The following is a 13,535-nucleotide window of genomic DNA, read 5'->3' as shown; positions in this document are numbered from 1 at the left end:
TGCCTACTAGACAACTTTCAAAACGCCCCGCATGGACCATTTATAATACAAAATTTGAATTTGTTCTTCAAATAACGAAAGTGTTGCAGGCTAGAACACAGGTTTCATCAGACAGTATCTATGGCAACTATTTGCCTCCTCTGATCCAAAACCACGCGCAACTGTCCCTTGAATTTCTCGCAAACAAATACTCCCCCTCGCAATTGATCCAAATACAGCTCATATGCAGGCATATAGCCCTTGACAAATTCCACAACCTGCTTATCAGTCATGCCACCTCCTTTAATCTGGCGAAGGGCATGTTCTTGCTGGATACGCCACTCATAGACGTTGATCAGGTCATCTGTATCCAAATGAACGAGGTAGTCAAAATGTCGCGACCCCATAAACGTTTCGCAATAGTACTGGAGGCTCCGATTGACACCCAGAAGATGCTCAATCGCATGATCTTTCAGGGTATTTGTCGGGTACGTCGCCCCACTCGCCTCGTTACCACCATCACCTGCTCCACAGCCTCCACTCCACCTCAATCGAACTTGTTCTTCGGTGAGAGGCTGGAATCCAACACACCATCCCTCGAAGATAACAATGTCAATGCCGGATGTGGCGACTGACTTCCATTGGTGTGATGGGACTCTCCCACCCTCCCCATTGAACAGACTCTTGTCGAAAGCTGGAATCGGTGTCTCTCCTGAGTTTCTCAACCCTTCGAAAAATGACACGGACAAAGCCGTGTCGTGTGTTCCAGGCTGTCCACGAGCTTGTAGAAGTTTATTTCCTGGATTGGTCTCTCGAAGTGTGACCAGATCATCGTGGTCCAGATATAGATCATCTAAGGAGATATTGATCGTGTTGTAGTTGTATTTATTGCGGAGAGTGTTCGCAAGCGCGTCGGTCCATGTGGACTTGCCACTGCCTTGGAGGCCTGTGAGAGCAAGTATGAAGGGACGCTTGGTTGAAGCTGCCGACTGTGTGATGATGTGGTGACTTATAGATGGTAAAATTCGATCCAAGATATTGTCAATGTTTTCTTGGGGGATTTTAGAAGCGCCCATTGTGGTTGAGGTTGAGGATCGGTTTGGTAAGAGTGGGTGGGATGATACCAGTAGGAAGAGATGTCACATCCAACTTGAGAAGGACTAGTAGTATGTCACGGAAGAATTCCTTGGGCCGCAAAAATTAGTCTAGATTCATAAGTTGAAAGGATGATAGATGAGGCTTGTGGTATTACCGTACTCTTCCGTACCGTGAATGAACATCCATGATCCGGACATGTCTTTCTCCTGGTGGATCCCCGGAGATGAGAACCCCCGCGTCAACATCACCCAGCCAGGAGACCCCATCGGACTTGGAAACCCCCGAGGGATCTTCTCCAAACCCTCATTGGCCAAAATGATTTATGATGAGGGGGTCAAGATCCATCAAGATCCAGAAGTGACTGAAAGAGCTAGAGACAAAAAGCCTTGAATCCCCCGCATTGCAGAAATTCCTTACCCCTCTACTGCACAACACCTCGATCTCACTTTGTGAATCTCATATTATTTAACTCAAAATGTCGCCTTCTGTTTCAGGAAAGACCTACAGCATTGCCTCTATCCCTGCTGATGGCATTGGCCCCGAGGTTATCGATGCCGGTATCGCAGCTCTGAACGCCTTGACAGATACACTCCAGACCTTCAAGCTGGACTTCAAGCACTATGATTGGAGCTCGGAGACATACAAGAAGACTGGAAAGTACATCCCTGATGGTGGACTTGACGAGCTGAAGAAGCACGATGCCATTTTCTTTGGAGCTGTTGGTGCCCCAGGTAAATACTTTTATTCAACTTAGTGGTATATTGATTGATTGAAACCACCGAATCGCTAATATGTCATAGACGTCCCCGATCACATCTCTCTGTGGGGTCTCCGCCTGTCCATCTGCCAACCCCTCCAGCAATATGCCAATGTGCGCCCAACTAGAGTCTTCCGCGGTACTGAATCGCCTCTCCGCAACTGCAAGAATGGAGACCTTGACTGGGTGATCATTCGCGAGAACAGCGAGGGCGAATATGCCGGTCAGGGTGGTCGCTCCCACCAAGGCAAGGCATGGGAAGTCGCCACCGAGGTGTCCATCTTCTCTCGACACGGAACTGAGCGAATCATGCGCTTTGCCTTTGAGACTGCTCAGAAGCGCCCGCGGAAGCTCCTGACTGTTGTCACTAAGAGCAATGCCCAGCGTAACGGCATGGTTCTCTGGGATGAGGTCGCCAAGGCAGTTGCTGTGGACTTCCCGGATGTCACTGTTGACAAGATGCTTGTCGATGCTATGACTACTCGGATGGTCCTGAAGCCCGAGAGCTTGGATACGATTGTGGCGACAAACTTGGTTAGTACACCACGCACACGATCTGGGGAATTCTGTTACTTACATGACTCTATAGCACGCGGATATTCTCTCCGATCTTGCTGCTTCGCTGGCTGGCTCTATTGGTATCGCTCCTACATCTAATCTCGATCCTACTCGCGAATTCCCCAGCATGTTTGAGCCCATTCACGGCTCTGCCTTCGATATCACTGGAATGGGCATTTCTAACCCCGTGGCGACTTTCTGGACTGCTGCAGAGATGCTTGCTTGGTTGGGTGAGGAGGATGCATCCAAGAAGTTGTTGGAATGTGTTGAGAATGTCTGTGAACAGGGTGTCCTCACTCGCGATTTGGGTGGAAAGGCAACTACCAAGGAGGTCACCGATGCTGTTGTTGCGGAGATCAAGAAACAGCTGGGCTCTAAATAGATAAATTTGTACAAAACTAAAAGATTTGATGTTATAAAATGAACATTCCTTTGAAGCGCGAATACCTCAACCCCAGCATCCATACTTCCAGACATGTTCAAAATGTTCACAATGTAGATACTCCAATAGCTGGATTTTATGCAAATATTTGCCGTGAAGAACTGAGCGCTTTTAATACAGAGTAGAAAACATTGAACCAACCATGCATTACCTGCGTATTTGCCTAGTAATATATATCCTGCGAGAATGAAACTGGAGTACTCAAAGTGAACCTTGTGGCAGGCTGACAGGTTTGGTGGTAGCCCGGGGCCCGGGCTCAGTGGGCTGCCGCCGGTGTCGGTGGACTACCGAAGTCAAACCCCACCACCCGACTGTACCCCTTCTTCTCACAGATGCTTGCTTGCTTTGTCTTGCACCCAATGATCGGACTGGAGGGTAAGCGTATGACGTCTTCCTCCATTTTTGATTAACAATGATTAGAAATAGGATGATATTGAATGACAAGGACTGAAGTAAATGGATAGGTAAGAAAATCCGAGGCGAGAACTACCAACAAGTATAAGAAGTGGAAAGGCAGCCTCCAAGAGAGATGCAATAATCAATTCATCAAATTTTAGAACTTGAGAGATTAGTTCTTCGTGCAACCCGTGTTAAATTGCCCACCCCCTTGGAAAGATTGCTGTAATGCAGGATATCCGCAAAGTTATCGTACTAGGTGTGAGTAATTTGTGATTCGATACGGTGGATGTGGCTCTAATCAGTTCTTAGGCCACCGGAAATGTTGGACGACACGTTGTCTCCGCCCTTCTCCAAGCCTCATTCTCTGTCACGGCTGGCGGTAGAACCCTGACTTCTATGTCTGATCTTCCTCCGGAAGCAGTCAAGATTTCAGTTGACTATGGCTCTCCAGAATCACTCAAACAGGCCTTCAGCGGACAAGATGCTATTATTGAGGCATTTAATCCAAACGTTGCGGTATTTCAGGAGCAGATTGTTCAAGCCGCAATCGATGCTGGCGTACGCCATATCATTACCCCTGACTTCAGCAGCGATACTTTCAACCCGAACGTTGAAGAACTATCGATCTTTGAGCCGAAGTTGAAAGCGCAGCGCATTCTTGAATCGGCTGCCGAGAAACATGGGCTGAACTGGACCGCTATCATTACAGGGCCATTCTTTGATTGGGGTCAGTTCTTTCTTTCCTCGGTTTCTTTTCTCTTATTTTTTCTTGGGAAACGCGTCGCAACTAATTCAAGCTTCATAGCCATTCCACTAGGTGTCTTCTGGGTAAATGGAGAATCCAAGGAGGTCATGGTCTTTGGATCTGGGGACCAGAAAGTCAGCATGTCAGCCATAGATATGGTTGGGAGAGCGTCTGTTGCTGTTCTGAAAAACCCGGTCGCGTTTCTGAACCGCGCCGCCTACTTTGCCGACTACACTATTAGCTCCAATGAGCTGGTTACGGCTCTCGTTAGTGACGAGTCTGACGACAGCCGAGAAGTATGGAGTAAGAACGAAATACCGCTCTCAACATTTCTTCAACAAGGAAAGGAAATGTGGGCTCAGGACACAGCCGATGGGGTCCAGGATAGGCTCAACTCTGCAGCCTACCAGATGCTGGGCATGTATGGGCTATTTGAGGAGACAAATAGATATGGTGCAGACTTCAGCGAGAAGATTGAAGAGGGATTTGGCATTCCACTGGAGGAGTTCCAAGAGATCTTGCAAGAGGCCGTTTCCAAGTACACATATGCTTGATTATTCAGATGAGGCACCTTGCAAATACATGTAGGGCCAGGAAATTTAATTTTATCTACCGGATGATAATTGGTTTTGCGAAAACTTGCATTGGCTTCGATTGTGACTTTGATGATACAAAGATTAGCCCTGTCACAGCACTTGAGGTGCTACTAGCAGTCTGTGCTTGAACGGCCACTGGATAATGGACAGAGTTAGTTATTGGACACTATTAATCGGCTGACGGTATGCAGTAAGATTATTACTCCTCCGAATTATTGCTTAAATCCGTTACTATGCATATTGACATTTAAGCAGGCTAGACTGCATTAGTAGCCCCCTCTTGCCACTCCAGCGGGGTCCCACACCCGCACTTGCGGCCGCACGCCGCACTTGAGAAGAAACATTGAAGAAACATTGAAATACGAATTCTCATAATTGATGATCATGCAGGTCGAAGGAGATAAACTCGGATTTAACGATCGATCGAAAAGGATATTCCACATGCATCTGCACATTAGCTGCTGCCCTGTAGAGATCGACCGATTCGACCCCACGCCGCGTTTTGAGCCGCACCCGCACTTGACAAAAGCGGAGCCTAGGAAGGCAACATGGTTACCAACCTCAAGAATGGAACAACGCAGGGGATAGTGCGTGTGGAAATGGATTTGAAAATTTCTGGAACACAGATCCGCAGTGTTTTATCACCTTCCAGGGTTAAAACCGCCCATTATGTGCTCTCGAATGCATACTTAAGTATAAAGCTTCCCGTGGTACTCATTGATCCCTAAACTCCAAGTCTTTTTGTATTCCTTGCCGATATTCAATCATGGGGGGCACTACAAAGTCATCGACACCCGATCTGTCTGGAAAGGTTGCTATAGTGACTGGCGGACACACAGGCCTGTGAGTGCATGCGATCGGGTCATTTCGAAAAGGTGCAAGATGAAATTTATTAACCCTTGACAGAGGATTCGGTACAAGCATTGAGTTGGCTAAACATGGTGCGCGTGTATACATTGCCAGTCGCTCAGACTCGAAGGTCAAGATTGCCAAAAATGACATCCTGAAGGAGTTTCCCTCCGCAGATGTCCATTTCCTTCCCCTGGATCTTGCCGACCTAGACAGTGTCCGACTGGCAGCTGAAGAATTTACTCAGTATGAAGCATGCAAGACCGTTAGCCCATGATATACGACGTACTGATTCTGGCTTGTAGGCTTGAGTCCACTCTTCATATACTGGTGAACAATGCTGGCGTAGGTGGCCGCTCTTTGTGTGTTTCAAATTATCTCTGCCAGGGTACTGAATCTATTCTAGGTGATGTGTTTGCCCTACGAAGAAACGAAAGATGGATTTGAAATGCAATTTGCGGTAAATATTCTATTGTTTCCTTGAAACAAAACTCCAATGACTGATTTTCCTTCTTAGGTGAACTATCTCGGGCATTTTCTCCTGACAAAATTGCTTCTTCCAACCCTTTTGAAAACGACCGAGTCTACCCTAGAAGGCACAGTTCGAATTGTGAATGTCTCCAGTGACGGACACGAAAAGCTGGCGCCAAAGCAGGGCATGCTTTTTTCTGATATGAACATGAAAGATGGTTTCTCAGTCTGGGCTCGGTATGGCCATTCAAAACTTGCCAACGTGCTACATTCCAAAGAATTGGCAAAGAGATATGCCAAGATCATGTCTCTTTCTCTGCATCCGGGGACTGTCAAAACGTAAGTACAGATATGAATTGTCGTTATTGCGGTACATTCTAATTGTTCACAGGGGATTATCGCATGGTCCGCTGTCATCAACGCCGATGTATCGCTTTATAAAGCCGCTTGTGGAGCTAGGTGCTCCAGGTCCGCGCGAGGGAGCAGGTGCCATTGTTTATGCCGCGACATCCATGTCTCTCCAAATCAATCGCGATAATGGAGCGTATCTTCTGCCGGTTGGTAAAGTTTCAGCGGCTAGCAAAGCTGCGAGAGATTCAGCAATGGCACATGATCTGTGGGTCTGGACCGAAGAGAGAGTATAATAAGACAAATCTCTAATATTATTAATACTGTACAAATTGGCATCTCAGAAGGCGATGAGAGGCCCGGTAGCCTCCTTATATGACAAATAAATGGGCATCTCAGAAGGCGACGAAAGACCAGCTAGCCTCCTTAAGAGAACAAAGTACCTCCAGCCTTGTCTGGCCAAAGCTAGGCTGTCAGAATCAATGGCTGCTAGGGAAGTGCCGCCGATTTCAAAAAACTTTCCTCGATCCTTCTCATCAACAGATACAGCGATGCCTGTGAATACAATCCATATCAAGGTTTCTGGGGCATTTTGAATCCAAAATCGAGGCTCTACTTCCGTCAAAACTTCCAGTAATAACTTTGTCTCTTCCACATTCGTTGCAGGACTGCCAGCTTCAAGCAGGGCGCGGCCTTCGAGTAGCTTCCAAAATATGAATGAACAGAGCTGACAGCAGATATTGACTCTATCCGCAGTACTCAAAGGCGCTGGTTTTCTTGGAATGGGATTCAAGAAGCCATCTTTCTTTGCCTGGGATACCAATTGCCGGATCACTTCGCCGATATAAGGGGCATCGACTTCATCGACTTGACTCAATTGGGAGACCGCCTCATACAAATTCAGAATCGTATCCACGGTTGCCTTTTCGAGAATGGATTTATTACCGTGAAAGAAGGCGCTGGCAACAAGATTGCGGAGAATTGAGTGAGAGCGAATTTCAGGTGAGAGCAAGCAATCCCAGTCGGGAGGAATATCAAAGACGCAAGACAGAGCGAGCATGGCCCTGCATGAGAGTCAAACCAAGACTTAAAGAAAAGCAGATATTTTGATTCGTACAGTTTTATAATACCAAGAAGTGGTCCTATCCCGTCCCTCCGCGCCTTTGGTGTCAAAAGCAACATCTTTACCAGGCCCCTTTGGTGAGCCATTGCAGAATTTTTGTCTAACGCCAGCATCTGTCTCTTCATCAGCAGCCAATCTCAAGGCGGAAATACTGAGCGGGTCCCCAATTCAAGGGTTAATTTCTTACATTGTAAAGTATCAAGGGTACAACAGATGCGAATGTCCCATAATTCAATATTGGGTTTTCCTTGCTAAGACGTTCATTGATCAGACGAATAGCCCATGCATGGTGATATAAAGTTATTAAACTGTGTTCACGGTTTTTCAAGTGATCAACAGCTGCCGACGCACTGAACATAGTGGCGTGGAATAGACAAGGGTCCAGCATCGCGACCTCAACCCATTTCGAGTGGAGGTGCGAAGCCAAGCTGTTTGTGACAGCAACGTTGGAAGATGAGGCTATCGACGTTGAGACTAACTCAAAGTATCGGTGTTAGAAATATCAGCTGTATTGAGCTTTTTGACTGTATTCAAGCTTTTCGCGGACCAGTATGTTACTTTTTTTCGGTACTATAAACCTAGGGGCGACTCACAAAACTTGAGTAAGAGTGGCATGTAGGGACGGTATTTGATCGGCGGCTCGAACGGATTCTCAATTCCCGCTGACAGGGGACTTGAACCCAAGCTCGTGTCGGATGAATACAAAAATGATTGTATATCTTCGGTAGTTGGTAGCATAGACGACAAGGCATCATTAATGGGCCCGTAATCACAAGTTGAGTTTATCCTACAATAAAGCGTCAGCTTTCTGAGGCCGATAATGGATGGGAACCGGGAGGTGACTAATTGATGCCGGCTCACGCACGCATGCACGCTGACATCAGGGGACGAAGGGGGGGATTTGCCTGGTACAACGGGAACAACTTGGAGCAAGTCGATCACATTTGCGTTTGTGAAGCTTGCACCTCAAGCATGATTGAATTGACGTTCTATCCGGTAGATTTCGATTTTCATGGTATTGAACAGCTGTTGGTGTGGGGATGGGTGGATACTCGCACACTTTATTTGCCCTGCATAATACACAAATTTAGAAGAGAAAAAAAAAACATTGAAAATATAAGTGGTAGTTCGTAGAAAAACGTTTTATATACATCGCAACGTACCTTTCACACCTAGAGCAGAAGGGTAGTCGCTTGTCGCACTGTCTTTTCCCTTTCTTGCATGTCGTACAGACAAGCAAGGCTTGATCCATTTTCCGGTTCAGTAATCAGGACACAACAACAATCCGAGGCATTTGAAGCAGAACCTTGGACTCAAGTGGAATCGGACGGGTTACGTCAAAGTATTGTAGAAGCAAGAAGAGGTGATGCTCCGGGATGTGTCCGTCTACCTTGGACCGATGTCGGCGATGTCGGATGGTCACATGCCTTAGTCATGACTCGTGCATGATTATGGTGGCCGGAAAAGATGTTTGCTGATAATTTGTGTGGTTTTGCACCCATTATACACGTACAAGCATTTGCCACATTTACCTATCAATTTAGTACGCTCCTCACTCGTGAACGAAAAACTTGCCAAATGAGGCAATTGCGGTTGAGGAATTGATTCTTCTAAAAAGATTGGGCGCTGTTGCCCAGTGGGGCCAACTGGGCAATACCCCAAGAGTCACCCGCTTTCAGGGCCCACTTATCTGCAGGGACCGGTTCACGAGAGTGACGAGACCCTGAACTTAGCCGCAATCAGCGAACAGGGGCCTGGAAAAAATGAGATATCTTCAATCCAATTGGTTCATCGGAGAACTTGCCACCTGCAAGCTTGCGACCTAGTTTGTTTAGGCACGGTGTAGCCGAGCAGTCCATTCAGCTTCAACCTTGAAATACGATATAGCCCTGTGGGAGGCCTGATCTTAGCATCGTTCGTGTTTCACTAATGCAGATCTCAATTACACCGCTCATCCGGGACTGCCGACGTACAAGGCAGACGTATTCAACAAACCATTCTGGGCAACAGGTCAGATAAGCTAGACGGAATTGGCAGGTCGACAAAACTCCGTTGCTCGAGAGGCTGGATCATGGGACTGCCACTCGATGCTCAAAGGAGAATCCTCTGCGGACTATGATCTCAATTTCGTCTATAAAAAGGGTCTGAATGCCCCGTCTAAGATCATGTTATAACATCAACATCAGAATCAACACTTCCAATTCACAATCCACAATCCCCAAGACTTCTATCTTGCACGTTAGAACCTGATCTACCGCCAGTGAGTACATACGCAGCCAGATAACTTCAATCGATAGCACCACTGACCTATAACTTTTAGCCATGCAATTCAAGACGCTTCTCCCCTCTCTTCTCCTGGTCAGCTACGGATCAATGGCAGCCGCCGATTCCTTCTATGCATACAGCTGCGATGATTGCGACTGCAACGCCTATCAGAGTCTGGGATCCAGTGTCGAGGGAACTTGCACCGATCTCAACGGCGGTGCCGCCTCTTTCGGGGTGAGTGCCGGCAAGGAGAGCGGTACCTACTGTACGCTGTTCAGTGGGTCTCACTGCGGTGGTGAATCGCAGAATGTTGGCCATCACAAGGGCGAAACCTGGGGCTGCACCAACACGGAAATTGGATGGGTGTACTCGGTGCTCTGCTTCAACTAGATCATTGTGCAATTCGGTGCAGATTATGCTGCGGAGGTTTCGTTCAGATGTTTGAGGTTTATCTTGCCGAAGGGGAGGGGATGAACCAGAAGATATAGTTACGAAATCTAGTTGGCCCTATGGGTCGGTGCGAATGCAAATTCATAAGATTTTGAGAATTTCGATTTTACAGTAAACATTTGAACCTACCTGGTCTTCACATTTTGGAAGCGATCTCGTATCAATTGTGGTAATTAGTTGGTCACATAAAATGAGTACTAACATTTGAACATGGGAAGACGCGTAGAAGTACAGAACTGCGGAAGGAACTGATTTCATAGTGAACCGATTCATAGCTGAGAGCCTTGTGGAACCTTCAAATGTTCCTTCCTGGGCAAGGCCTAGGTATTCCAAGAGAGCTTATTTACTTAGAGAAACTTCGTACTTGGGGAGATCATGTGATGGGATTTTGCCCGGAAGTACTTGAGTAGTAGTAAAGGTGTAGATTATCACCAATCATAGGCGACCGTGAGTAACTATAGTTAGTTGACTAGTTATAGAGTCTGGTGGGGCAAGATATGAATTGTCTCGATAATTCCTAACTCCGCTATCTCCTTGACCAATGATCAAACTATCTTCATTTCTTCATTCCTGTTTTTCTTTGTTGCGGGTAAGGCGTGCGGCCCCGGGTGCGGGTGCGGCCGCAAATGCGGCGTAGGGCATATGTAAGGTTATGGCCTATGGGGCACTTATTCAAGCTGCATGCTTGTGGCCAATGTTGGCCCGAAAATTCTATTTTCGACGCTGTCATGCTCAAATACGGTAAGCGAAGGACTATCTTTCTGATAGTTATGTCAGGCGGCTCAGGCCCGCTTGCCTCGTAGTAGCCATTCACAGGACGAGGCTTCTCATAATGTTGCAGGGCTTAATCGAAAAAATTTGTTTCGTTCGGCGACCATTGAAGTGCCGGGATCTTGGCAAAGTTATGTATGGCATTTTAGTGAATAAGCACAGTAGAAATTTGATAAGGCTGCAGAAGACTAGCATGAAAGGAATAACAGTAGTCCTCACTGGACATCTGCAATTCGAAATCTCACTTTTCTTTCATTTCAACTTAACACTTTACAATCTTGGAAGATCGTGCACAATCAGCCATAATGTCGTCAAACATTATCCTAAACTCCGTACTGGGTCTACTCGCTCTTTATGTTGTGAGACTATGGATAACACCTAAAAAGCCCACGGGGCCACTACCGCCAGGGCCGAAACCTAGGCCAATCGTGGGAAACCTTGCCGATCTGCCGCCTCCAGGTGTGCAGGATTGGATGCATTGGTTAAAACATAAAGAATTGTATGGTACGTACAAAGATGTGCATCAACGGTTATCTTCTCTTTTCTATTGCTGATGTGAAAATTTATCCGTAGGGCCCATAAGCTCCGTGACGGTGATGGGACAGACACTCGTTATCATAAATGATACGAAGATAGCGTCAGATCTTTTACGCAAACGCGCCTCGCTGTACTCGTCAAGACCTAATATGGCATTTGCCTCTGAATTGTCAGTTTTAAAATCCCTTCCAATGTTGATCTAACACGGGGAAAAAAAGTCGAACTCATCGGGACTTGCATTAACAAGGCAACAGGGTGGGCTGGGAGCATGCGTTATCTATGCAGCCATACACCGACCGGTTCAGAGCCTATAAGAAACTTCTGAAACCATACTTTAGCTCGGAAAAAATCGTTGCGCAGTATACACCGCTGCAGGAGGTGGAGACCCATCGCTTTTTGTGGCGTGTTCTTAAAAACCAAAAGAACCTCACGCAGCATATCCAGACGTCAGTGATTCCCAATACCCAAAATGCCACTAGCAAAATAGATCCCAGTTAATGACCAAGCTTAACAGTGAGGCAGGAGCGATCATTCTCAAAATCGCCTATGGTTACAGAGTTGAGCCGCATAGCCAAGATCTGTTGGTGAACCTCGCAAATGTGTCCCTAGAGCAATTCTCAATTGCTACGACACCAGGCACTTGGCTTGTGGATATAATTCCAGCATGTAAGTTGGGCACATAACTCCCACTCTCACTTCCAAAGCTAATACGAATCCAGTAAAATATGTCCCCGCCTGGTTTCCGGGGGCTTCGTTCAAGCGAACCGCGGCGGAATGGAGGAAAAATCTCGAGGACGTTGCGAAAAAGCCTTACACCCTTGTTCAACAGCGGATTGAGAATGGCAGATACGAGCCATCTTTTCTTTCCGATCTATTTAAAACAAATGGGATTCCATTGCCCGGATCAGAGGAAGAGTTGGTTGCCCGATGGACAACTGCATCGCTCTATGTCGCGGGTGCTGACACGGTTTGTTACCTCCCTATCCCCTCGCCAATTATTCTATTGCTGAACATGAATTAGACCGTATCTTCAGTCGGGGCATTCTTCATCGCGATGGCATTGAGGACCGAAGTCCAGACTAAGGCCCATGATGAGATTGACAGGGTGATCGGGACTGGCCGACTTCCCACATTAGCAGACCGCGAACAGCTGCCTTATGTCAACGCCGTGGTAAAGGAGGTCTTCCGATGGCATACTGTAGTACCGATGGGAGTCCCACATGTTTCGACAGCTGATGACACGTACGAGGGGTATTTTCTTCCGAAGGGTTCTCTTGTCATGCCGAACATTTGGTGAGTTTGGGGTTCGATAAATTGAGTCGGGAAGATTTCGCCCATGTGATCTGTTCTAATTTGTGGAATAGGGGTATGATGCACGATCCCATGTTGTATCGCGATCCTATGGTCTTTAAGCCAGAACGCTTCTTGGAAATCGATGGCCAGAGCCCGGAAATGGATCCGAGTGGCTTTGTCTTTGGTTTTGGGCGTCGCATCTGTCCTGGTCGAATCTTGGCAGACAGTACAGTATGGCTCAGTGTTGCAAAGTCGCTCGCAGCGTTTAAAATCAGCAAACCTGTGGAGAACGATGTTGAGGTAGATTTAAAGCCGGAATTCCAGCCTGGAGTTATCAGCCATCCAGTCCCATACAAGCTACAGGTCACACCCCGGAGTGCTGCGCATGAAGAGCTGATCCTTTCGGTGGAGCATGAACACCCCTGGGAGGAAGGTGACGGCTCCGAACTTGACAATGTCCGAGGTTAAGAATCGTACATATTGTGAATTTTCAATGAATGATTGTGGAAGCATTACACACCAGACGAACAGTGGGCAAATTCAGGTCGCCAACGGAAAGAAAATATCATTTATCAACTTACAACATGTAATGAGTCATTGCATAGGCGCCCCGCTGTACATAATACCTGGGGTTATGCCACTCCAGCCTAATGTCGCCAAGCCGGACATTGCCTCCTCCGCCGGACGTGGGTCAGTTTCCCCAACTTTTCGCCTCCTAAATACCAACCAGTCAGCGTTCAGCAAAGCAAGCCGATCTCCATGCATTTCCCCATCCCGTACTTCTGCGGGGATGTCTTGGTCCGCTTCCCCAGGTTTATGGGGTCACCAAGACAAGCGCAGCTGTTGTCGGACAT

General features: G+C 47.1%; 7 protein-coding genes across 7 annotated transcripts; 5 read left to right on the top strand and 2 right to left on the bottom strand.

Moving 5' to 3' along the window:
- Nucleotides 1-107: 107 nt before the first annotated feature.
- N7466_008572 (uncharacterized protein) lies at nucleotides 108-1,055 on the bottom strand (the record flags this gene model as incomplete). The annotated part of the gene is made up of 1 exon (XM_057167961.1): nucleotides 108-1,055. One exon carries the CDS (start codon nucleotides 1,053-1,055, stop codon nucleotides 108-110), a length of 948 nt encoding a protein of 315 aa, XP_057018592.1.
- Nucleotides 1,056-1,552: 497 nt separating this feature from the next.
- N7466_008571 (putative tartrate dehydrogenase) lies at nucleotides 1,553-2,774 on the top strand (the record flags this gene model as incomplete). The annotated part of the gene is made up of 3 exons (XM_057167960.1): nucleotides 1,553-1,808; nucleotides 1,878-2,368; nucleotides 2,424-2,774. The coding sequence occupies 3 exons, from the start codon at nucleotides 1,553-1,555 to the stop codon at nucleotides 2,772-2,774; spliced, it is 1,098 nt and encodes a 365-aa protein (XP_057018591.1).
- Nucleotides 2,775-3,458: 684 nt separating this feature from the next.
- On the top strand, nucleotides 3,459-4,532 carry N7466_008570 (uncharacterized protein; the record flags this gene model as incomplete). The annotated part of the gene is made up of 3 exons (XM_057167959.1): nucleotides 3,459-3,491; nucleotides 3,543-3,960; nucleotides 4,039-4,532. 3 exons carry the CDS (start codon nucleotides 3,459-3,461, stop codon nucleotides 4,530-4,532), a joined length of 945 nt encoding a protein of 314 aa, XP_057018590.1.
- An 808-nt stretch (nucleotides 4,533-5,340) lies between these two features.
- On the top strand, nucleotides 5,341-6,538 carry N7466_008569 (retinol dehydrogenase; the record flags this gene model as incomplete). Its single annotated transcript, XM_057167958.1, has 6 exons — nucleotides 5,341-5,417; nucleotides 5,481-5,669; nucleotides 5,729-5,768; nucleotides 5,830-5,883; nucleotides 5,941-6,233; nucleotides 6,286-6,538. The coding sequence occupies 6 exons, from the start codon at nucleotides 5,341-5,343 to the stop codon at nucleotides 6,536-6,538; spliced, it is 906 nt and encodes a 301-aa protein (XP_057018589.1).
- Nucleotides 6,539-6,582: 44 nt separating this feature from the next.
- Nucleotides 6,583-7,451, bottom strand: N7466_008568 (uncharacterized protein; the record flags this gene model as incomplete). The annotated part of the gene is made up of 2 exons (XM_057167957.1): nucleotides 6,583-7,306; nucleotides 7,360-7,451. The coding sequence occupies 2 exons, from the start codon at nucleotides 7,449-7,451 to the stop codon at nucleotides 6,583-6,585; spliced, it is 816 nt and encodes a 271-aa protein (XP_057018588.1).
- A 2,236-nt stretch (nucleotides 7,452-9,687) lies between these two features.
- On the top strand, nucleotides 9,688-10,020 carry N7466_008567 (uncharacterized protein; the record flags this gene model as incomplete). The annotated part of the gene is made up of 1 exon (XM_057167956.1): nucleotides 9,688-10,020. One exon carries the CDS (start codon nucleotides 9,688-9,690, stop codon nucleotides 10,018-10,020), a length of 333 nt encoding a protein of 110 aa, XP_057018587.1.
- Nucleotides 10,021-11,156: 1,136 nt separating this feature from the next.
- N7466_008566 (cytochrome P450) lies at nucleotides 11,157-13,149 on the top strand (the record flags this gene model as incomplete). Its single annotated transcript, XM_057167955.1, has 7 exons — nucleotides 11,157-11,355; nucleotides 11,425-11,557; nucleotides 11,643-11,834; nucleotides 11,903-12,054; nucleotides 12,108-12,355; nucleotides 12,410-12,681; nucleotides 12,753-13,149. The coding sequence occupies 7 exons, from the start codon at nucleotides 11,157-11,159 to the stop codon at nucleotides 13,147-13,149; spliced, it is 1,593 nt and encodes a 530-aa protein (XP_057018586.1).
- Between the last annotated feature and the right edge of the window lie 386 nt (nucleotides 13,150-13,535).

Source organism: Penicillium verhagenii (genome assembly GCF_028828195.1).
Source record: "Penicillium verhagenii strain IBT 33310 chromosome Unknown utg000008l_segment0_segment0, whole genome shotgun sequence".
Classification (NCBI taxonomy): Eukaryota; Fungi; Ascomycota; class Eurotiomycetes; order Eurotiales; family Aspergillaceae; genus Penicillium; species Penicillium verhagenii.
This window is presented reverse-complemented; position numbering and strand designations above follow the sequence as displayed.